Source organism: Thunnus albacares, chromosome 5, assembly GCF_914725855.1.
Source record: "Thunnus albacares chromosome 5, fThuAlb1.1, whole genome shotgun sequence".
NCBI lineage: Eukaryota > Metazoa > Chordata > Actinopteri > Scombriformes > Scombridae > Thunnus > Thunnus albacares.
Window position 1 is genome coordinate 2,397,669 of NC_058110.1, and position 22,858 is coordinate 2,420,526.

At 40.9% G+C, this 22,858-nt stretch overlaps 1 protein-coding gene across 5 annotated transcripts in view; it reads right to left on the bottom strand.

Annotated features, from left to right (window-relative positions):
- Positions 1–1,383: 1,383 nt before the first annotated feature.
- plch2a (phospholipase C, eta 2a) overlaps positions 1,384–22,858 on the bottom strand; it is a 218,964-nt gene continuing 197,489 nt past the window's right edge. For 3 of the 5 annotated variants that reach the window (XM_044352228.1, XM_044352226.1, XM_044352231.1), the window contains 8 exons: positions 22,642–22,824; positions 22,294–22,401; positions 21,457–21,581; positions 21,101–21,185; positions 20,245–20,391; positions 17,901–17,980; positions 10,080–10,455; positions 1,384–4,282 (listed from right to left, as the gene is read on the bottom strand). In XM_044352228.1, coding sequence (XP_044208163.1) covers positions 2,610–4,282; positions 10,080–10,455; positions 17,901–17,980; positions 20,245–20,391; positions 21,101–21,185; positions 21,457–21,581; positions 22,294–22,401; positions 22,642–22,824 — 2,777 coding nt within the window. In that variant the 3' untranslated portion in view covers positions 1,384–2,609. Of the gene's footprint in view, positions 4,283–7,068; positions 7,098–10,079; positions 10,456–17,900; positions 17,981–20,244; positions 20,392–21,100; positions 21,186–21,456; positions 21,582–22,293; positions 22,402–22,641; positions 22,825–22,858 lie in introns of all 5 variants that reach the window. The other 2 variants (XM_044352229.1, XM_044352230.1) reach the window with 2 other exon arrangements.

The following is a 22,858-nucleotide window of genomic DNA, read 5'->3' on the forward strand; positions in this document are numbered from 1 at the left end:
GTCCAGCGTCAGTTAAAACCAACCTCCAAAACTCAAAGATTATATAATCTGCTACAAATAATATCTTGGTAATAATATACACAAAACGCTGTTTTGTTTCTTTGTCTTAGAAAAATTCCTAAAAGTTTTAGCATAAGCCCACAAACCAAATGGATTTGTTTCCATAAAACCTTTGAAGGCAGTGAACTCATCTAAAAACGAGGGGCCACGTTCACTCTCTGAGACAAAAACATTCTCTCAGGCCTGAAGTGCTAAACAGGACTTGGAGGTTTCAGTTGAGAGGCCAAGTCATGCCAAATTGTCTAGATAAATACGGCTTTAAGAGGGACTCGGCGGTTTTCTTGGAATCCTAATGAAGCTGTCTTTTGTGTTTGTGTGCTGGCTGGAGTGGAGTCTGTGGTGCTAAAATGAGCATGTCATGCTTCAGAAAGTCTTACAGAGCTGAATAAGAGGCCTGGCAGTGTCTGACAGCTCACCAGAGGTGGCCGTCAGTTTTGGTAACCATAGACTTGACAATGGACAAGCCTTTGACTGACAAATCCGTGTCCTGAGAAAACATGGAATGGTGGCAACACTTCTTAGATTTTAAGATTTAGGATTAGAGCTTTGCGGTTAGTTTAATGTTTTAAGTAAATTTGATCCAGTTGTTGTTGTCTACATCTGGTACAATGCGGATTATGTGCTTACATATTTATTGCAGAATTGACAGGTACTCCAGGGGGGTTGTCAGAGAACTGATTCTGAACTGAGACATTTTTATTAGCTTCCTCAAAGGTATGCATAAATCCATTTCTATCATTGTGATTATATTAGGTTTCAATGGATAGTTTGTGTCCAGAGTGTTTGTGCTGTTTCAAAGAGATTTTAATTGTGCCAAGAACTCTTTTCCAAATACTTGAGAATATTTTGGAGGAATTTACAAAACCTGTTAAAGTATGACACGGTTTTATTCCATATAGCACACTCTAGAGACTAAGAAAGTCAAAGTAAATAGTTCTGTAGCCCAAAAAAATCATATCTTGGCTGCTAAGTGATACTAAAAAAGATGTTTTTCTCTGCTTTAATGACTGGTTGAGATTGTTGTCTCTTCTGCAGCCTTAAGTCTTTGTTCTGGAACATTCTCCCTTCCTGCAGGGGGTCTGGTGGGTTGGTGCCAGAGAGGTTGAGAAAGGTGACGGATGGTAAACACAGACCCAAGCAGAGTCCATAATTAGAGCAGCAAGCAAACCCTGCCAAAACCAAGGCCAAAGCTCTTTTTTTTTACATGTCAGCTTGTATATGCTCATTTGAACTGGTTTGTTAACGACTCATCTTTGTCTCTGAACTAAGACAGCTGTTGATTGATGAAGTGTACATGAAGTAAATGAGCTGTGAAACCTTGCATTAATATTCATTTGAGATTTATTCAGGTCATAATTATACATTGTTTGACTTAAATATTGTCCCTAAAATTTTGCACAAACAACTGGCATGGCAGTGCAAACAGCAGGTCGACAAATAAACGTGCTTTGATACAGATCATTTCCATCTTGTTTTAGTACCACGGACCAATGGGAACACAAGGATTCAGATATGATGCTCTTGTGAGCACCATCAAACAATCCAAAAAAGAAGTTTGGGATATTAACAAATCTTCATATAAAAAATCTTTGTAAAATAAAGCACAGCATTGGGATAAATATTACAGTGCATAAAACACATGCAGTCAAATAAAATGTTCTAAACTCGGTGTGGAGTAGTCTACCAATGTTTTCAAGTACAGGATCTCAGTGCTGTGACATGCCACAGATCAGGATATTAGCAAAATATTGGCAGCTTGGTCAATATACAATGTAAGCACTACACAAAGAATACTAAAAATGAAGACCTTTCCTCCTGCATTGCATCCTGCATTGTAGGAATAATTTTTTTCTATTTTTTCAGTAAAGACATGAGACAAGCCATAGCTTTTAGCATCAAACTGTACATTATGTTTAATGTGATACCATGCCATCATTTTCAAAATATTGCTAGTGGATGTATGGGCTACTGATGATAATAACGCCTTGACATTACGTAGACTATCTAATTTTCAACTTACTTAAAATATACCATTACAGTTCAAGTAAATGAAAAGAATGGATCATTTAAAATCCTGTCCTCTGGTTGTGATCTATTGCTACTGTATACTCATGTAGTTCCAAAAAATACTCAAACATGAGCAGATCACAATCAACATAAAGAGTCATATAAAAACTCCTGGTATTTTTCACTAAATACATTCTGGCATTTATCTAACATTTGGTGCAAACAGATGACAGAGCTGTAGTTGCTGCTTTTAGCTCTCCCATAGCTTCTTGACAATGTTTTCTGAATGCGAGTGCTAAAAAAAATGAATCTTGCACAACCTCAAGATGCAGAAGTGATTGTTCATAGGTTACTATTTCAGAGGAACAGAGTTTTCTGCGAGACTGTTGAAATAATGTACATTGTGAACCGTTTTTCTGTGAGATATTCTGCAAGATATGTGACTTTTTCTAAAAAAAGATTTCTACTTGAGAAAAACTGGACTGTATTCCAAACAAGTTTCAAGCTGTGTCTCTCATACTCGGTTCCAAGTCAGCCAGTTCTTAGAGTTTGAGCATAAAAAAGACTTCACTGTTATCGGGCTCTGGGGATAACTGGGACTGTCTAGGAGAGGGGGATCCTAGAGGGGTGAGCTGACTCAGCAGGTCCAGGCTGGTGCAGGGACTCCGGGCCACGCAACACGCCCCTTCGGGGTTCCCCCGCTCCTCAATGGGGCTAGCATTACTTCCACTGCCAAAGCTACTAGTAAGGCTAAAGCTTGCACTTCTGCCCTGGACCAGGCCCTGGAGCCTTTGTCTTTCTTGGGCCTTCTTGGCCCTGTTTGCAATGTACCGCACCCTGCTTTGGCTCCTCGAGGACGTCCTCCGCACCAGGGTCTCATCCATGAATTCCTCTTGAGACTCTTGAGGCTTGTTCTCAGGGGCGAAGTCACTAGCGGTCAAGGGCTCCACATCAGTCAGCTTCCGTAGTTGCTCTGTCAGATCGCTGAGTGGCCGGGACTTCTGTGGGCTGCCCCTGCGCAGCTGGTCCCTGGTTGGCCTAACAATGAAGCTGCGGCTGATGCTGCGGTACTTGCTATCAAAGTTACAGGAAATATCCTCAGAGGTCAGATCCCCAAGGCTTTTGGACATGGAGGCTGTGGCTGTTGTAGCAGTTGGGATGGTAGATGCAGAGGAGGGCCTTCTGGCTGATGACTGCTTGAGCCCTTCCATGTAGAGCCGACTCCAGGTGTGCCTCCTTTGAGTCAGTCTGCTGGGAGAGTCCACTGAGTCCTGGGGGGGTTGCAGAGGGCGGGGATTAAGCTCATCATTGGGACACTCACTTTGCTGAAGATTGGGGTTTGACTTGCTCTTGCTTACTCGCAGGGCATCGTAAGAGACTAGAGCTGAGTGATGGCAGTTGACCCAGTGAGGGTCACAGGTGCTGCTGGCTGTGGGCAGGCTGGTGAGGCTCTTCCTGGCCAGGTTAGGCAGGGACAGGTCAATAACGGTGTCACTAGAAGAAATGCTAGAGGAAGAGGACATGCTGTCCCGGTGGCTGCCTGGCTCCAGCTTGCTCCAAAGGCGGTCATTCATGGTGGCATCTGTACAGACCTCTGGTACTGCTGACTGGGCCTGCCCAGCTGAGGCTACAGCCACCCGAACGTGGCCCTCACTTTTTGTTCTTCTCACCGGTGCGTGTGATGAAAGATTGCTGAAAAGTGCTCTCCTGGCGTGGGATGTCTGAGCTGCAGGAACTGCAGGGGTTCCAGTGGACACAGCTACAGCAGGAGACTCCGCTCTGTGGTCAGACTTCAACTCTGCTGTATCATTTTTCCTTTCTGTAAGAGTTTCTAGGTTTCCCCTCTGGTTTGGCATGGGCTCCATGGATGAATGAGTGCTTCTATTGGTTTGGGTGTCTTGGCTGCACTGTAATGGGACCATTTGCTCAGTAGGGGTCGCCAAAGGGAGTGAGCTGGTTGTGGAAAATGTAGGGAGCTTGTTAGGGTGTCCGCTCACTTTGATAGAGCTATCTACCATCCCATTTGAAGGAATGGTCAAGGGGGAGTCTGCATTTATTGCTGTGGATGGTGAGTGCAGTGGTGGTGAGGAGTGAGGTGAAGACAGGCTGTCTTCTGGAGTGGAGAGAGAGCGGATGAAGCGTGTGTTCCTGGCATCTCCAGAGTTTATTGCAAGAAATGGAAGAGGGAGAGCTGGTCTCTGCACTGTGGAACAATCTATGGAAAGAAAGACAATACAGAACTTTACCACTCTCATGAATCTGTTTCGTGGTCACTGAAAGCATTTTGACTGTAGTGACAACTGACAACTAGGGATGCACCAAACGGACAAGTTTGATCCACATTTGGCTAAATGCAGTTTGCTGTTCTGCTGTTTTTTGCTGTGGTGAGCTAATTCTGATGTGTAAAGCTACTGCTCATATTAAATCATTGTTTCCTGCATACTTTACAATAAATACATTTTAATGTGAAGGCAGGGGTAGGCCTTAAGTAAATGGGACATATTGACATTTGTTGTTACCAAACTACCAAAAATAAAAACGATTTTTTAACGTTTTTCTAAAATAAATTTTGTTGGGAAGTTATTTTGAAACTCTGCATTGACAAAATACATTTTATTACATGTTTAACAAAGAGAATGGCTCAGAAAATAAGGACTGATGTTGAATCTTAGGAATGACAAATGTTTAGCACCTAGAGTTCAAATACAGATCTACATTGTTTAGCGGGTTGGTTTTGATCCATGAGGAAAAAGACTGAGCCATGCAAGAGATATGGATGGTGGGTGGTGGTGTATGAACATCTTATTAAGATTATTTGGTCAAACTGTTTCTAATGTCAAGTATGAACTTTCATGTTCAAACATTAAAAGGCAATTTCAGTTTATTACAACCTAAATCTTATTTCTCTAGTTTGACCATAATTTCTATTAGTTACAATGACATTCTACCATCCAAGTTCTGAGATCTGTGAATGTGACAACATCACTAAAATTCAACAATTCACATAAGAATCGCAATTCTCATCTTCTACGCTTCTGGATCGATTCACAAATACCAAAAATCAATTTTTAAAATGTCAGTTAACAACATCATGTTGACGGAACGAAAAAAGGCTGAACTGAATTGTGAGGGCGGTGCAGCACCTGGACAGGCTACAGCGTGCACATGCTAGAGTTATCTTGTAGTTCATCTTCAGAAAAGGCAAACGTTTAGGCACATTTTTGATTTAATGACTAAACAACTATCTTCTTGTGACGAATGTGAAGTATATTGTGAACATTTTATGAGCTATCACTGAGAGACTAATGTTTGTGGAGCAGTGAACTCCAGCACTAACAGCCGAGACCGGCTGACCAACACACACTGCAGCATTTAAAAATTTAAACCAACTCTGGGGTGCAGTCCATTTTACTTCAAAAACCCTGCATCTGTTCAGTGTCTTAGACGACAATGGCTTTCCCCAGATCTAACGCAGCGGAGAGGCATGACATTATTACCAACACAGCACTCTGTCTCCCCCTCCCCTTACTCCAGAGAGAACACACCAACTTCTGTTTTTACAAAAGACATTTAACCATTGACGTTGCACAGTAAAATACACTTTCATTTCGTTATTCTCATACAAGCAGAAGACAAATTAATGCAGTTAACTTTTTTAAAATCAAAAAGATTTTGATGGTGTTCAAAACATCCCTCTTCAGAAAGGGCCAATTTCTCAATACTCCATGGTTAGAAGAGGCAAATCAACATTGTTTATGAGGTATTTTTATATATTTCTCGAGAAAATGCTCATCCAAAGAACTTCACACTCGACACTGAACTTTGTTGAGTCCCCAGCAATACATCCGCCAAGTATGAAGTAGATTGAATGAACAGTTCTTGAGATATGCGCAGGACATACATACATACAGACAGACAGACAGACAGACAGACAGACAGACAGACAGACAGACAGACAGAGGTCCCTTGCTTTGCTAGTTGCCAGTTAAGTTTCATACTGCATTTCAGTGGACTGAGGACACCAGGATTGGTCTGAATGGTTTGGCACATAGTGTACTCTAGTAAGAGACTAAAAATAGAGCCTGCTTTTATTTATTTATTAAGATTATTAGATTCCCACCCCTACTGACAAGCCAGCACTTTAGCCATATCATCTAAATCACGTTATGTCATTATGTAAGTGAAACTAAAAGTGAAGACACTTGAAAACTGTGTGCCCACCACTACAGCAAGTAAAATGGTGAATGGACTGCATTTATATAGTACTTTTATCCTCTCCGACATGTGGACAGGATGAGCCGGGGATTAAACAGCGACTCACTCTACCTCCTGAGCCACAGCCGCCCCATAATTAAGAATGGTACGTCTGTAAATGGCAGTGGATGTATATAATCGGTGGTTACGGTTACAATTTTACTGTTTACCTTCATTTTGTCTTCCAAATAACTTTGTTAAAAACCTGCCTCATCATAATCTCACTGCTGTTTCTGATTCACTGATGTTTCTTAACCCATCAGTCATCTTTTTAGTGATGTTGCCGTCTTCCCAGACCTCAGCAATTAATGTTGTGAGTAGGCTTCAATGTTATTATTACTGATAGGATGTGCTGTAAAAACTACAAAAATAAGACTCCGCCAATTCAAGTTTCAAAACAAAGTACTGGCCATAATACATAAAGGTGACACAAAGTCAAGGATTTTGTCATCCATTTGGTTGCAGTGGAGTCAAACTAGGAAACTTTTCCACTATTTGGACCTGCACCCCTATTGTAAGACATGATGTGAACAGAATAAAATAAAAAGCTGATATGGTGTTCTTGTTACTTTCACAGTTTCAAGAATGTGAAAATGGAGAGTAATATGGATTTGAAACCCCAACTAACCCCGATAGAACAAAAAAAACCCAGCGGTGACACGGAGAAGCCGGCAGATGAGATAGAGATTGATGGGTGAAGTGAAGGTGAAGGTTGCATTTAAAGGTTGCGTGCATTCAGCAGTTTACCTGGCTCTGGTCATCCCCTCAATTCTGCACTAGGAACAGAGAGAGCGTGCAAAAGGGAAAGAAAGGAAAAAAGGAGTTTAGCAAAACACTGGAAAAAAGAGGGAGAATGGAGGCAAGGAAACAGCTTACAGAAAAGAAAAGCATTTTAACAAGAGAGATTATAGACTGATCTCCAAATCAATGTGAGAACAAACATCATAGCATTCGTTTCACACTGAATAGAGAAATGAGAAGTAAAGCTGCTCAGATAGAAAGTTAATCATTAATGATTTACTGAAAAGTATCTGCCAGCATTGTATGACTCAAAGTGAGGTCAGAAATTTTAAATCCAACTTTTGAAACATACTTGGACCAAGTTTTCCCCACAAGATTAAATGTGAGAGTAAAAAAAGTAGATGGTCATCACATGATAAAAAGAGAGGGGCTGGAGGGAGTGGGTTTGGGGAAGAACAGCTGGTGTTCAGCTGGAAGTGGACTCCCCTGAAACATGTCACATGCAGGGGGGAGGAAGGGGTCTTCACCTGGGTGCAGCAGACATCAAGGTGGCTTGTAAATTCCATTTCTTGGGCATGAAGGAGTCTCAAACTACTGTACGTTTCAGACTTGAACTGAGTGGTAAACTACTATGCTTTTAGATCCTTTACTTTAGCTTGTTAGGCTGTGGTTTGTAGTTTGATGGCAGAGTGGACGCATTATGTTGAAAGGTATTTATCTTTCTTCTTTTTAGGTTTTTGGTCAATGTAATGACTGCAATAATTGCCCATTCATCTATCAATTTCTCTTGACTATACACATTAGCTCCCCGGGTGAGGACTGGCTATTTTCAAATGCAAATTTCTTCTAGGATTTATTTTTACGTTTTTGTTATGTTTTAGCCAATCAGAAGTTTAGAGAAAAGGCTGATTAGTAGCATAGTCTAGCTAACAACTCCAGCTCCATTTCCAGAGCTTTCCAGGTGATGTCTGGGGCATGTCATATAAGGGTGTGCTCTGACTTTGTTGTGTTTTAGACCATATGCATTACAATACTGTAGTTGAAATTACTTTAATTTTAGGTTAAAAACTTACCACTTCCCTCGTCTGTCAAGCATGTGGGTAGTATCAGGTATTTAAGACAAATGGAAGCAAAATTGGAATCAGTTAATTGAAATATGAATCAATGATATCTTGAAGGTTTAGGTGAGAGCTACAAAAAGTAGAAATTAACTCTAATTGGTCACCAAGGAAAGAAATAAGTAAAGATGTAAATTTTTACCTTAAAGGATGTTTAGTGAATTTCTATATTTTTCTTATTGTCAACAAATCTCATGTGCAGAGCCAAACCAACAATGAATTCATCCAACTTCCAAGTCTTGTGTGTGTATTCAAAGTCTGATATATCTTCTTCCTCTGTGCCGTAGGACGCCATTGTTGTCCAAAAACTATTAAAACATGTTAATGAGCCACACCGCTGCACTGGGTGACATGTTCCTTCATCCATGAGTTTGTCTACTGTAGTTAGTTTAGAAACGGCTCGAAAGAATAAAATTAGTGATAAGCAACCTCTTGACTTTATACTGAAGATCTTGGTTTATAATGTAGCGCAAAGTCAAGAGGTTGTATTATGTAGCACAACAAGCTAGCAAAGTCTGAAACAGAACCTGTATGCACAGTGCCATCTGCTGTATTAGGAACCTCACTCCTGAGGGTTACTTATATCTTATTGCTGTTTTTACTCTCGTTTCTAAATAACTACAATAACCACAGCAGTGCAGCTCATTGACGTGTTTTAAATAGTTTTTGGACAACGACGGAGGTATATAGCACAGAGGAATAAGATATATCAGGCTTTGGATACACACAAAATACTTGTAAGTATGATCAGTTCATTGTTGGTTTGGCTCTGCACATTAGATTTGTTGACAATAAGAAAAACATAGAAAACCACCGGCCAAATTCTTTAAACTATCAGGGACACGTGGGAGGAAGAACTTTTTTATGCACAGGTACAGAGCACAGTATATGCTACCAAACACTAGTGGTCTGGGGATGTACGGGGACTAGCTGGAAGTCTACGGTCTACAGTACATAAAAGGTCCATTACAGACACTACACAGCAGCTAGCAGGTTATTGCCAAGGCTGCCTCAGATACATCTTACCAGCAAAGAACAAGGGGGACTTATGGCGCAACTCCTCCATTTTCTGGGCGAAAAGGGCGTTCATCTCACGCTGCAGGGTGCCTACAGCCCTCTTGCGGCTGTCGAGGACAGAACGTGGAGGCAGCATAGGAGGTGACTCCAAGCTGCTCAGACTGCCAAAGCTGTCACAGCTGCTGCTGTCACTGAGTGAGAGACCTTCATTTACATTACTGTTTATAAATGGGGCCAGTGTTGAGCCGCAAACAGTGCCGTAGTTAGGGGGTGTTGCCTGCTGCCAATGGACATTGGTCCTGCAGTCTTGTGTGAGGCTCGGCACTGGTGTTACAGTATTGGGGAAGCGTCTACGGGGAACGCTGCAGGACCGGGCATTCCTCTGTGATGCATCAGGTTGTGTTCGGATTTGCTGGGCACCCAGTGTTTGCCTGCCTTTGGATCTGGGGAAGGGGACAGATTGGAAGAGAGCCTGGGGCGAGTACTGAAACTGGGACTCCATGCAGGACTTGGGGTGGGGAGGAGACTGTTGTGAGTCTGGCTGGGCAGCTAGAGGCTGGGGCTTGGTTGGGGGCTCTGGTTGAACTTGTCTTTTGGTTGAGGAGGAGCGGTTACTTTTTTCCTGTCTCTCCCCTTCTGTCATATTGGACTTGCATCCCTGCCTTTCCTCAACCTGACTCTTTCTGTCAGCCTCTGGACTCTCCTTGGAGCCGATCACACATGTGATGCAGTTGGAAGACATCCCCACCCTGCCTGAGCTGTTAAGCGCCACACGGGCAAACACCCCTGGCTTCATGTCCACGGGTTCATGAAAGCGGAGACGGCTGGCACGTTTCAGAGGCTCGCTCATGGGATACCGATGAGCAAAAAGTGGGCTCTTACCTTTACCCTCCTCTGAGTGAAAAGCCCCATTGGTGTCAGGATGGTCCCAGGGGCCCTTGGGTTGGTGTGATGCCAGTGAATCCCCGTTGTGGTGTTGTGGTGGTGTGGACTGGTGAGAGGTGGCAGCAGAAGCCTTGTCCTCAGACTCTCGCTCCTCACTAGCACCCTCTGAGCTGTAGTCTTTGGTGTCGATGCCGATCTCTGCGAAGCCCTTCTTGATTTTGGGCTGGCCTTTGGTGGGTGCGCTGGCGGTGCGGCGCAAGAGGTGGGCACCAAATGGGTGCTTACGGCCGTGCTGTGCAGCAGCATGGCTGTCCAGGGAAGCCTGCTTTGGGTTTCTGTGAAACAGCCCTTTTATGCCGCTGGCTGCTCTGGCCTGACAAAAACACATCAAACAGGACAAACACATGATAAATCTTAATAAAACAAAATAAATAAGTCACAGTGAAGTCATAAAAAAATGTTTGCCATAATGTAGCTGGTACTGGTCGACACCACATTATTGCAAAAACACAGACAGTTTTTACATTGAACATGCTTAAAACATAACAAAGAAATTCCATCAATATCCACATTTATCTGAAACATTTCCTGTAATAACACATATGAATGATCACTCATGATTGTAAATGATCATTCAGCTGTAATCCATGCTGACCAGCTTTGAATTCCACTTGGATTCAAATGGTTTGCCTGTTACACATTTTGAGCACCTACACAGTTATATATAGCAGCTGTAGTCCCAATAGTACATTATTAGTTAGACAAACACATGCTTGAAGCTACTTGTCAAAGGTAAACATACGAAGAGCACAACTAAATACAATTAATTTAAACCACTGTTTATGGGAATTGAAAATTTCCAATTTTACCATCGTCTGATAGAAGGTGATAGGACCACAAATAGGTGTGATAGAACCACAAAAAACACTGTGGATGGATCTGACATCTGGAACACTGCAGCAATGGGTGAAAATTAATACACAGACTGCACCATGTTCATGTAGATTGGCTTACAAATACGTGTGCCATCAGAATAATGAATGTTATAACCACATAAAATTCTATACACAGTGGCTTTAAGATGAAGGGAAAAACCCAGATTCCCAGGAATAATTTGTATAACCAATGTAAAGAAATGACTGAAAAATGATCAGTAGCGAAGCTTTCCTCCAAACAGTTTAACTATTTTAACTGGTTTAATGTTCAAATTACACAAACCTAAAAAAGTCTAACACTGTGTGGATGTCTCCTGTACCTTTAGGTGCTTTAAAGCATGGTAAGGGTCAATAATGATGACAATGACAAAGACATTCGGACAATGACATATATGACTGTGAAACTCACTTTGACAGACTCTGACAAATGACATTAGACCAGTCCACAGAGATGCCAAAGCAAATGGAGTTTCAGTGAGACAAGGCATCATATTACATTACCTAAAAACTTTGCTATTACTGGTTATCAAACATTTCAAACAATGTGAAAGAAGTAGATCCAAATAGTCTGAGTGTTGACCACTGAGGTGAAAGCAACAGTGCAGACAAAAAGACAAGACAACAATGAAGAAAAGTTGTCTTTGGCTGAGTGAAAAAAAGGGAGCAGGTGGGCTAAATCTTGCAGAAAATGCCACACAGGGAACTCAACATGACAGTTATCAAGCTACCAAGAGATGCATCTAAATTAATTTTATTCTGCTGCCTGAGATGCCTTTGGCCAGCAGTCCGACATTATGTGAAGTACACTTGTTCGTAGTCTTACAAAGAGGCAGACAAGAAGCGTAATATTATTGTTATACCCCTGTTCATCTATGTAATGTAACATTTGTCCCAGGGGTGGCACCAGAGGACAGGCCATGTCATTGCCTAAATCAAAAGGTTAATCATCTGTATGGTGGCTAATTTAAGACACCTGAGACTCATCTTGTCAGCCTAAGCTATTTCAGTCGACACATCGATCAGCTACAGCTGCACTTTGTCAGCCTCAGCTGTGCTTCAGTTGTGCTATGAGCTTAGTATTAACATTGGAATGGTAACATAACATTTCTGCGTCAGCATGCAAACATTAAAATGTTAACTTGCTAATATTTAGTGTCTATTTAACATGTTAGCACGCTATGTTGTGTCAAAGCACAGCTGAGGCTATTAGAAATGTCATCATTCATTTTTGAGATATCTCGTCATTAACTCATTTGCATTTGGAAAAAAAGGCCTTCTGGTGGTACTTTACAAAAAGTCAGGTAATTAGCAGCCACTAAATTACAGCCACACTGTTGAGAAAAAGGGGAAAGACTAGACAATGCTACACATCCAGCTATAGTGGATGTTGCTAGGTATGCTCTATGAGTGTAGGGGAAAAAAAACTAGCAACTTGGAATTTATAAAATACAGCAAATATTAGATAACCAACATGGGATGCAATGGTCTGATCTAGAAATTAGAAATGGATCAAAAACTTGTGGGTGTGCCAAGGTGACAAAGTGACAGATTAATGTCTAGACTGTCGGTAACATAATAAACATGTATTCCCCAAAACATCAGACTGTTCCAAACACTGATATGCTGGGATGCTACAGATTTAATATACAGCACATTAATTTAAATAGACAGTATTGTCAGTTTATCTGACAATAAACTACAGTCAAGAACATTTCTTTTCTGGGAAAAAAAACCTAAGCAGACAAAATGATAAAAAACAAAAGACATAAATGTTCTCAAAGGAACTGGAACTGTAAACCCTGCAGTGCAGCACACTGAAAAAAATTACTAATTTAAGAGGAAAAAACACTGCAAAAAAAAGAGCAGAGAGAAGTCACTGCAGCCTGGCAGATTTACTGACTCACATCTCTTTCTTCTCTAAGCAGCTATTCACGTGTGGGGGTTAAAGACATTGGATCTACTTGGGGGATCAATGAAGATGCAGGTAGGTCAAGCCTTCATAACTCATGTGAGGCATGAGTTGGCCTTTTATTTTCTAATGCTTGCAATTGGCTGACAGGAGGGGTGTATGTGCAAGGAGAGGGTGTCACTTAGGTGGCAAAGCATGTGGCTCATGCAAGATGCTGACTGGGTCTCACTACACCTGAGTTTTGATTGGCAGCTTCAGGGCTCTTAAAAATTTCCTGCCTCTAAATGGAGCGTTTGGAAAAAGAGGAGTCCACTGAAATTACAAACAGACAGAGGAAGAGAGCGAAAATCAGAGAGTGGGAAGATTAAAGAGAGAAATAATGGGTGGGGCGAGAGGGGTCAGAGAGAAAATACAACAGTAAGCACATGTAACAGCTGAGAAGGAGGAAGTTCAAAGCAAGGACAATGTGAACAACAGAGAGGCCATTTACAACATGACTGGAAACAGCTGACTGCATTGAAATTGAAGAATCACGGTGAAGTTAAAGCCTGTGATGATAGCAGTGACTGCATTATTTATGATTCAAGAATAACATTTTGAAACAGAAATAACAGCATTTTTACACAGAGTCAGTCTATGGTAACATTATTATCAACAGAAACTGCCACTTTCATTTCATTCTGCAAGTGTTTCAGCTGGGATTTATTTGAACAAAAGGCCTATTTTCCAATTCATGGATAAAACAGCCTTTATTTAATCTCAAATTGAGGGGGTGAGTAATTACCACAGAGACATGGTTTAATGCCTCACCCCTGGACCCTGAACTGATCTCTTTGCTAAGATGGTGTCTGTTGACATGATACTGACCAAAAGTTAAACACTGTGACAAAATGGAGATTGAACAGGCCTCTGGGGAGATCATTTCTGACCAATAAGTAAATTGTGGCCTGAACTAAAAGCACAAATGACCTCTGAACCAGGAGAAAGGATTGACAACTCAGTAAACATGGACAGAAAACTCTCCTCCTTTTGGCCTCTTTCCCCAGACCAGAGTCATAAAGTCTAACTGATATTCCCGGAGGACATTCATGGAGTCTCCCTGCAAATCTGAGCCAAGTCTGAATTTCAGGAAAATTAAATGTCTAATCATTATGTAAATCATGTAATGTTGTTTGGTGTAACTTTGATAGTTGCGTGATAATCTATTGAGGAGATATTAATTTTAGATTTTATTACAATTTTTAATACATGTGACACTACTACCCTCTGATAAGATTTTGAATTTTCTTATGTAAAGAGTTAATGAATGTTTATATGGTAACTATGCAATGGTATTTTAAAACCACCTAAGTGTTTAAATTTTGATCTTTTAACCTCATAGACAATCATATTCTAATAGTTAAATTGGTAGTTGTATTGAAGTTTCAGAATTCACAAGGCAGATTGTTAAATCAGTGTACCTCCATCCATCTATCCAATCTATCTAGGCTACAAGCATAGCCAATGACAGTGTTTTGAGATTTCTCCTGATTTCTATCTTTTGTTATTATTCAGTATGCATAGATCGACTTCAGGTTCTGGGATTATCCATGATGGTACAACTTACCAACAGACTGGAGGGCACACATTAATATTAATAATACCAATGTCCTCCGCCTTAGATCTTCGCTTATTTCGCTTATTAGTTTGTTTTGGCCTTTCTCACTTTACATCCGATTTAAGAGAGACGATTGAATTTCTGTCCAATCGGCGCTATCCAGCTGGGTGGCATGTGCTGTTGAACTGGATGTTGTGCGCTGCCGACTGGGTGGTACGCAATGTCCACTGGGTGGCAGCGCAGGATGACTGGATAGGTGGTGTCTGGTAACTGGATAGGTGGTGTACAGTTTGGTTAGGGTTTTGAATTAAAGGGCTCTCCATACCTTGTCACCTGCCATCAGACACATGTGTTTGATACACTGAATTGGCTGAGTGCAGAGACGCTGACCCCCATGAGGCGCCATCTTGCTAATGTTATAACCAAGACACCATGGTTACTTCCGCCATTTGGTCCTCACGTGACGTGACTTCCTCCCATAGTCACGTCCACCATCTAAACTCTTGTGCAACGTCATCACAACAGATCACGTTCACTATCTTGCCCCCCACCCACCCACCACCTCAGCTGCTGTCATCAATAATAAACATCTTAAATGCCGCTGAGTTTATATCATTTTAAAGTTACACAGTATGTAGATATCTATGTGTATAAACAATAACATCACTGCTGTATTTATGTCTTGACATTATTTTGAGTGTAGATGGAGCAGCTACAATATTAGCCTATCCTGGATCAATCTGAACTCCATTCAGAAAACAAGCATTTTAACAGTTGTCTTGTGGACAGACCTGACAAAGGATGAATTCAGGCTTTTTACAAATCGACATCATATGTAGTTATTTCTGCATTTACTGCAATTAAATCACAGCAAACTCTAAGTTTATTTACACTCCAACCGGCCATTCTGAACGGGGCTGTTTAGACAGGATGAACAGGCTGCTGTGCTGCTTGATCCTTGTGGTATTTTGACCAAAGCATGTCAGATACATTTTATTAAGACCCCAGAGAACTGTGTTAACTTGTGTTAAAGGTATAATATGGCCTCTTTAATGTTTAGTATGTTGATAGAAGGACTAATTATGAAAGTTATTATGGAATGGATGTATCATGCTGAACTGTTTTCTTTTAAATGATTTTGATATTTATGTATAACATTGCATTTTAAACTCAAAACTTAATTGTTATTAATAACAAATAATATTAATTAAAAAGTTAACTACACCTTAAAATCCCTGAAAGAAAGAAATTGAATATTCGTCAACAATTTGGCGCAAAAACAAACCCAAAGCTCCGCCCGTTTTGAACAAAATCATAATTAGAAAAGCTTAACTGAGCTCATTCAATACTCAATTTTTTATTAAGACGTCACTTTTTTTGGTTTTTGATCTAGTATATGCATATTTTAAACTTTCATTGAAACAAGTTCTGTTTGAGTTTGTTCTATTTGTAACATTAAGTCTTGTGTTTTCATGTACAGTACTTTATTTTTGAAGGAAATGCTGCTGAAGATTTGAGTGTAGTCAGATTAAACTTCATTTGGCATTCAACTAAGATTACAAGAAGTCAGCCAAAGGCTGAATCCTCAACTCAGACTGAAACTTCACTGTGAAGAAGAAAGTAACATTGAAACTGGATAACAACCTGGTTGCTGACAGCATTCAGCCAACCAGGAATTAAACTGAAAAGACTCTTTCCAGAGCAGCCTGAAGTGGCTTGACTCCTCTTGGTGTTCATCACTGCTATATCACAAAGACTCATCTGTAACGTGGCCCGAGCAGGGCTGCACAACACCGCTGTATAACTGCAGTTCAACTGCAGCTGAATCAACACAAACCTGGACCCGTCGAGACGACATCTCTGCAGCAATGAAACTCATTAACACAGCTTTGGGATCAAGGGTTGATGTTGAATAACTTTAAAATTAAAAGATAATTTCTTTAGAGAAGTTGAATTAGCTTTCCCTTAGCATTCCCCATTGCAATACATTAGCCTTGAATCACACAATTTTCTTCATTATTTTATTTTATTATCATTTATAGACCTAACTATTCTTTTTATTTGTTATTTTATAGTTTATCATGTATTTTCAAGATCTTTAGCTATTAATAAATGTCTTCATTTATCCTAAGAAGTTGTGTTGTTTTCTTTGAACACAGAAACACAGAGGTCACTGCTTAAACAAGAACTTACAGTTTTGAGACTGATTAATTAACCAAACTGAGAATTAAATTCAAGCTTTAATGTTTCCTCCGGACATTAAAGGTTACTTGTAGGAGGTGGTGCCCAGACATACACACTGTATATTATAAGAACATGAATATATTGTACCCTACATGGCCAAAAGTATGTGGACACTCACAGTATGACAACACCCAGCTGATGTTTGGACTCACAGTTGGCATCCTGTTCATCACAAGGTGTTGGGAAACTGGGAAAACTATTTCTTTACAGACCTGGCCTTTGTGCATGGGGACACTGTCATGATGAAACAGGAAAGGGCCAAACACAAACTGTTGATACAAGGTTGGAAGCAGACTAAAATATTGTATGCTGTAGCATACAATGTCAAAACATTTCCCCGGTTTTAGGAAAAGCACACATATGGTCATGGGTGTCCATATACTTTTGGCCATACATTGTAGGTAAAACAGGCTATACTCGGTGCCTATATATTTAGTTTCTTGAAATCCTTCAGAGTGCCACCAGCTAGGAGCAAAAGTCCATTGAACATGTTAGGTGAGCAATTTTCTCACATTTCATTAAATCCTAAATGTATGTGACACAGGTTTTAGGCATTTTAGCCTGATGGTGCAAAGAGACAGGAAACAAGGGAAGTGTTGAGTGTTGAAGTGATGTGGTATGCATCATTATCAGTAGGCATTAGGGGCCAATGATTTAACAGAAAGAAAAAATGGAAGATGACAATTTAAGAGTGGTCACCTAACAAGTGAAAATGTCAGAGCTTAAATTTTCCCATTTCATGTCTTTTTTTCCCCAAAATGTTGCCACAGGGAACAGTAGAAGGACTGTGGAAGAGTAGTTTGGAAGAAGGATCACTGTCAGTCCTTCTGGTCGACTGACAGAAAACACTGTAAACTTAACATCATCAAAAAGTTTATGTTGTGTATTTATTGGCTGATGTATTATCAGATTATTTAAACTCTAAAATACACATTTCTATATTTACCTTAAGAAAATATTGGTTGGGCTCTAATTAACACAGGGTATTGTTCTACCGGGGTACATTCATGTTTTTAAAATCCATAATTGAGTAAAGCTGTTTCAAAAGCTCTAATTTTGGGGGAAATTTCAATTGTAGAGCACAGATGGCAGATTCTTCTTACTTTTCAGCTGGTTTCATCAGTATTACCTACCTTACCAGTAATGTCATTCACAGCTACATGAACAAAGATGGAAGCCTCTTCCATACCCTCCAAGTATACGTGGCGATAACCTGCACACAAACACATCACAGAAACAACAACAAGATGAGTGGAACACAACAGACTAAATAATGGCTATAAATAACACAAACTGTATCAACCAACAGTGAAACTAAATGCTGTTCCACACTGATACCAAGTCCATAAGCTGTGATTTAGATCCTATCTAACAAACAGGTCACATGCTAACAGGTAATATTAATACTGTAAGATATAGTGTACCCATACTTCAACCTGTGCTACTCTATGTTCTCCTACTGGGTGGTCGTATTCACAGATTCACCATAGATTTCAACTCCTACATTGATGACACTCCTGTCTGCTGGCTGTAAAGCTGTATGACAACTTTCTCCTCTACATATAGTGTTTTAGTTGTGAAAGTCAGTTTGTATGATTTGGATACATGGTTGCTTGTGAAGCACATCGTGTGTCATGTGGCTTCTGGGGTGAGTTCAGGCTCATACATCAGTGTTTTGTGCTACAAATACCAAACCTGCTCAGTGAGCACAATGTTTTAGTAGTTTTTAGTAGTAGTTTTTTTTGTAGCAGTACTAAAAAACATGAACTTTTCAATGAAATATTAGCCAGTTTTAACAGACAGCTAGACGTCTTAGCAGCTGCTCCAATAAAAAAAATTAACTTTGGAAAAACCAAGTAAAATCCACAAACCTCTGCTCCATAAAATATATTTTACTTTCATAAATCTCCATTAAATCATCATGTTTCGATCATATTCTGAGCTGCTTGTTGACCAGTGACCGCTAAAGACTGAGGATCTACCTACAGATGGTGAGCCACGTTGCATATACTTTGTTAGCTTGGTAGAGAGCAGAAATGAGAGAATATCCAATTGCAAACACGTATCCCTCAAACAGTCAATAGGAATAAAAATATTTCCTTTTAGCTGAAGGCCAGTTTTCCCTTGTACAAAGAAATAATTAGTAATCAAGGCACTCCCTCCAAAAGAGTACCAAAGATCCACTTTCTTCCAAAACACACCCACTAGACTATAAAAAGTTTTTACAATTCTTTGTCTGGTGCTTTCTGGCGGCTGCTGATGCTTGTTTTCTCTCGGCTTGCCAGCTGTTATGGTCCGTTCACTGCAATTTAGGTGTTGTCTTTTTCACTTTATGCTGAGGGCTGAAATCTCCAGAAAGAGACTCTCAGCTAAAAAGAAAGACTGAAAAGATGCTTAACGCCACAAGCCAAGTATCAGTTTAGCCACTGCACGCCGTTTGCCATTTGAATATCTATTAAGTTTTTAGAATCTCCAATTTTTATTGTGTAGTTAAACTTTTTTATAAGACTTTTCCAAGGACCCTTTTTGTTAGAGCTTCAGCCTCGAACTCGACAGACTGCAACTTAATGTATCAAGACCAAAAACACACAAACGATCAAATCAAAAGCTAGCAAGTAATTCCTGCTGGGGGTAGCTAGCTGTTACTACTTCCACATTCACACAGACTACTTTCATCTGTCCACCGTGATTAACCCAAAAATCTCTGTTTTCACTGACAGTGGAAATGTGTTCATTTCCACTCTGACACCGCAGTAATGGTGGTGGTGCTTTAGAGTGCAGCACATAAATCAGCTGCCAGAATTAGTCTACATCTTGAGACGCTGCATAGGAGTGCTGAGTGGCTAGATTAACTGTTTTCCAGCACCTAACTCCTCCTAAAACCACAAATTGTTTCTTTTACATTTCACTTTGTGCACAGATAAAAAAAATAAGATACAAAATATTCATCAGAAGGCTTTAGGAGTGTTTTTGAACTAGCTGTTTCCCCCTGCTTCCAGTCTTATGCTAAGCTAGGCTAACCACATCCTGACTCGAGCTCTTTACTTAACACACAGACATGAGAGTGGTACCCATCTGACCATCTCTCTCTCAGAAAGAAGTTAATGAGCATATTTTCCAAAAATATTTAATATATACACTCCTGTCAACAGTGTAGCACTGATCAATTTTAGAATAAATATATTGGATGAAGCCTCTTCATCATATACATTTGGGATAAATTAGAGAAAGGCAACATTTCTCAGTGCTTGACTTTTAATAAACTTTCACCTTGTTAACCTTAAACCTAACACTCTTATTTCTCTTTCTCTCTGCAAATTGAATTTCAGTGTCTGAAATTATATCACACAATCATGAAAAATACAAGGCAAAAACAAGGCTTTTAGAGGTCACCACAGAAACACAATCCATGGAAGAGGCAGGTGAGATGGAGGGTACGTACCAGTTCCATCGAACAGGTTCTTCACCATGTCTTACCTGGCATCATGCTGTTGAAGGCGATGGTGCGCTGGCCAATGAAGTCCTGGCCGATGGGGTCATGGTCCCACACAAGGAAACGCACCAGGGCCAGCTCTGGCATGTGGACCGTGAACACCAGAGTCTCCTCCCACATTGGGTTGAACCCTGTCAGACCGTCCCAAGAGAGGTCGAGGAGGGGAGGAGGAGGGGGACGAAGGGGAGGGGAGTGAGGGAAGAGTGAGCATAGAGAGGACAGAGGAAGAGGGAAAAGACAGGAGGGAATTAAGAGAGACAGTGAGAGAATAGTGTGAGAAAGAATAAGAAGAGAGGAAAAGTTAGATAAATAGGAGAGGAGAGAAGAGTGATAGAGACAGAGGACAGAGAGTGTGGACGGTCCAGGAGAGAGTCGCAGAGCAAGCTCAGCAGTCATCAATTATTCAGAGTGTGTGTGTGTGTTAGCATGCAGACTGAGAGGTGCTGCCTGTGCACGTCTCTTCATGCTGAGCTCATCAATAACGGATCAGAAGCCATACAGACAGCTCCAAGAGTCACATTCAACCAATGCACTGCACCAGTCTGCACATACATACATCAATCACATGTCAGAGGAAAAACACAACAAACCACAGCTCACCTCTGGAAACGTGTGCAAACATGTGTAGCTCAGTTTACAGAAAACAGCACTGAGGAGTGAGATTTCAGTTTACACAGTAGTCAGCTAGCCTTACATTATCAATACATAACACATAAATACATATATATACTGTGTCTAGAAAAGAGGGGGATTCATTTTCTATAGCAACAGGGAGACCTTAAGTATGTGTGCTTCATGTAGACAGGTGAACCTGAAAAATTCACCTCTCCATCAACTCACCGTTATCATCCACCACTCTGGTCTGCTCCTTGCAGCAGTCCACCGGAAGGCCGATGATCTCCACTTCCACGAAGGGATCAATGATCTGACACACAGATAGAACATGGCGTTGATGCATTGCTTAATTTGTAACACTTGTTCTGATGTGAAGTTCAAATACTTCTTAGGTACTTCATGATATGTCAGTTTTTTCAAGGGTGGATCAGTCTGGTTTCCACTGTAATTTGACTGAAAACCACCATCTGATTCATCTAAGGCATTTCAAAATGCCTATATGTTTTATTACAGTTGAAATGATGTATTATAACATGCTCCTTTACAAAAGAACATCAGAGCTGACTGTGTGTATGTCCTACTTCTCCTCTGTCTCCAAGCATAGAGTCTTTGGGTTTGGGCAGCTGCTGTCCACTGATGATCTTCAACACCAGCTGTTTCTTCATCTGACCCGGCAGCGGGTCCTCCAGGTTGGGGTTAAAGGCACCTGCAATTAGCAGACAGGGAGAACATGGTTTATTTGAGATCCTTCACGTACAGCATCAACAGCTGCACCTCCTCCACTGCTCCTCTGTCCCATGGTGTCCCCCAGGGCGCTGTGCTTGGTCCACTCCTGTTCATTCTTTACATGCTCCCTCTTTGTAACATCCTTCATCATGGTTTCCATTTCCACTGCCATGCTGATAAATCTACCAAATCCATTGTCACTGCAACTCTACCCTGACTGACAACTGCCTGGCTGAAATTAAATATAAATAATATTATGAAATTAGGACTGTGTAATGTGAAAGTATACTGTACAGGCCCGGCACAAAGTATAACAGAGTGCTGTGACTCATTCCCAAACAGTTCCATGGCGTTTCTCTGTTCCTCCATTGTGTCTATGGTCGCCATTTTGTATTGACTACCCTACAGTGAGACAAACACACACTGCATCTGGACTGCTCACATGTGCCACCTGATGGATAACCTGGATAAATTATTTCATCGCCCTTCATTGCCGCTGCAGCATTAGGCCAATTGAAATGAGTGACATCTGTAATCAGTATCAATCGTCTTGCTTACAAAGGTGACAAAATGTAAATTTTAGATACAGACAGAAAGGGAGAAGGAGAGAACCTGAATAAAGTTGATATTATAATGTCATACAACACTTCATTGCAAATTTAAACATGAATGAATCTTTTTTAGGTGCTGACCTTCACACATGCATGCAGGTTTGATGATGTAGCCACAGTTGCCATTGCTGTAGAACTTAGCTCTGTTGAGCTGGAGGACCCGACCCTCGGACTGGTAGTTCAATGCAACTGAAACCAAAGCAGTTCAATCATTATTGTCAACAGGATGAAAACTGGATTTTAATGAGGCCAACAGCTACAGTAGAGGAGCAAAAGCATCATGAGCACTTCAGCTGACTGACAGAAAGTGACTAACAGAAGCAGGTGTAATAATAGCAGCAGTAGTGTGTAATAGTGTGCAAACTCCCTGTGGGTTCATGACAAAGTAAAGAGATATCAAAGTTGTTGACATGTGGTGTGAGGTTGTACCAAGCTGGCAGCCAGCGTTCCAGAAGGGCTGAGGGTTAAAGTTGGAGGAGTCCACACGGTAAGAGGAGGGATAGATGCGTGACAGCTGTCGCTGGTTAAAGTGGATGAAGGCGGTGGCTTTCTGCTGCATCACCTGGTGGGCTTTGGTTTCACTCAGCGATGATACCTGCCAGCTGCAGCTGGCTGCCGGGGAAAACACACAGACACTCATTACACT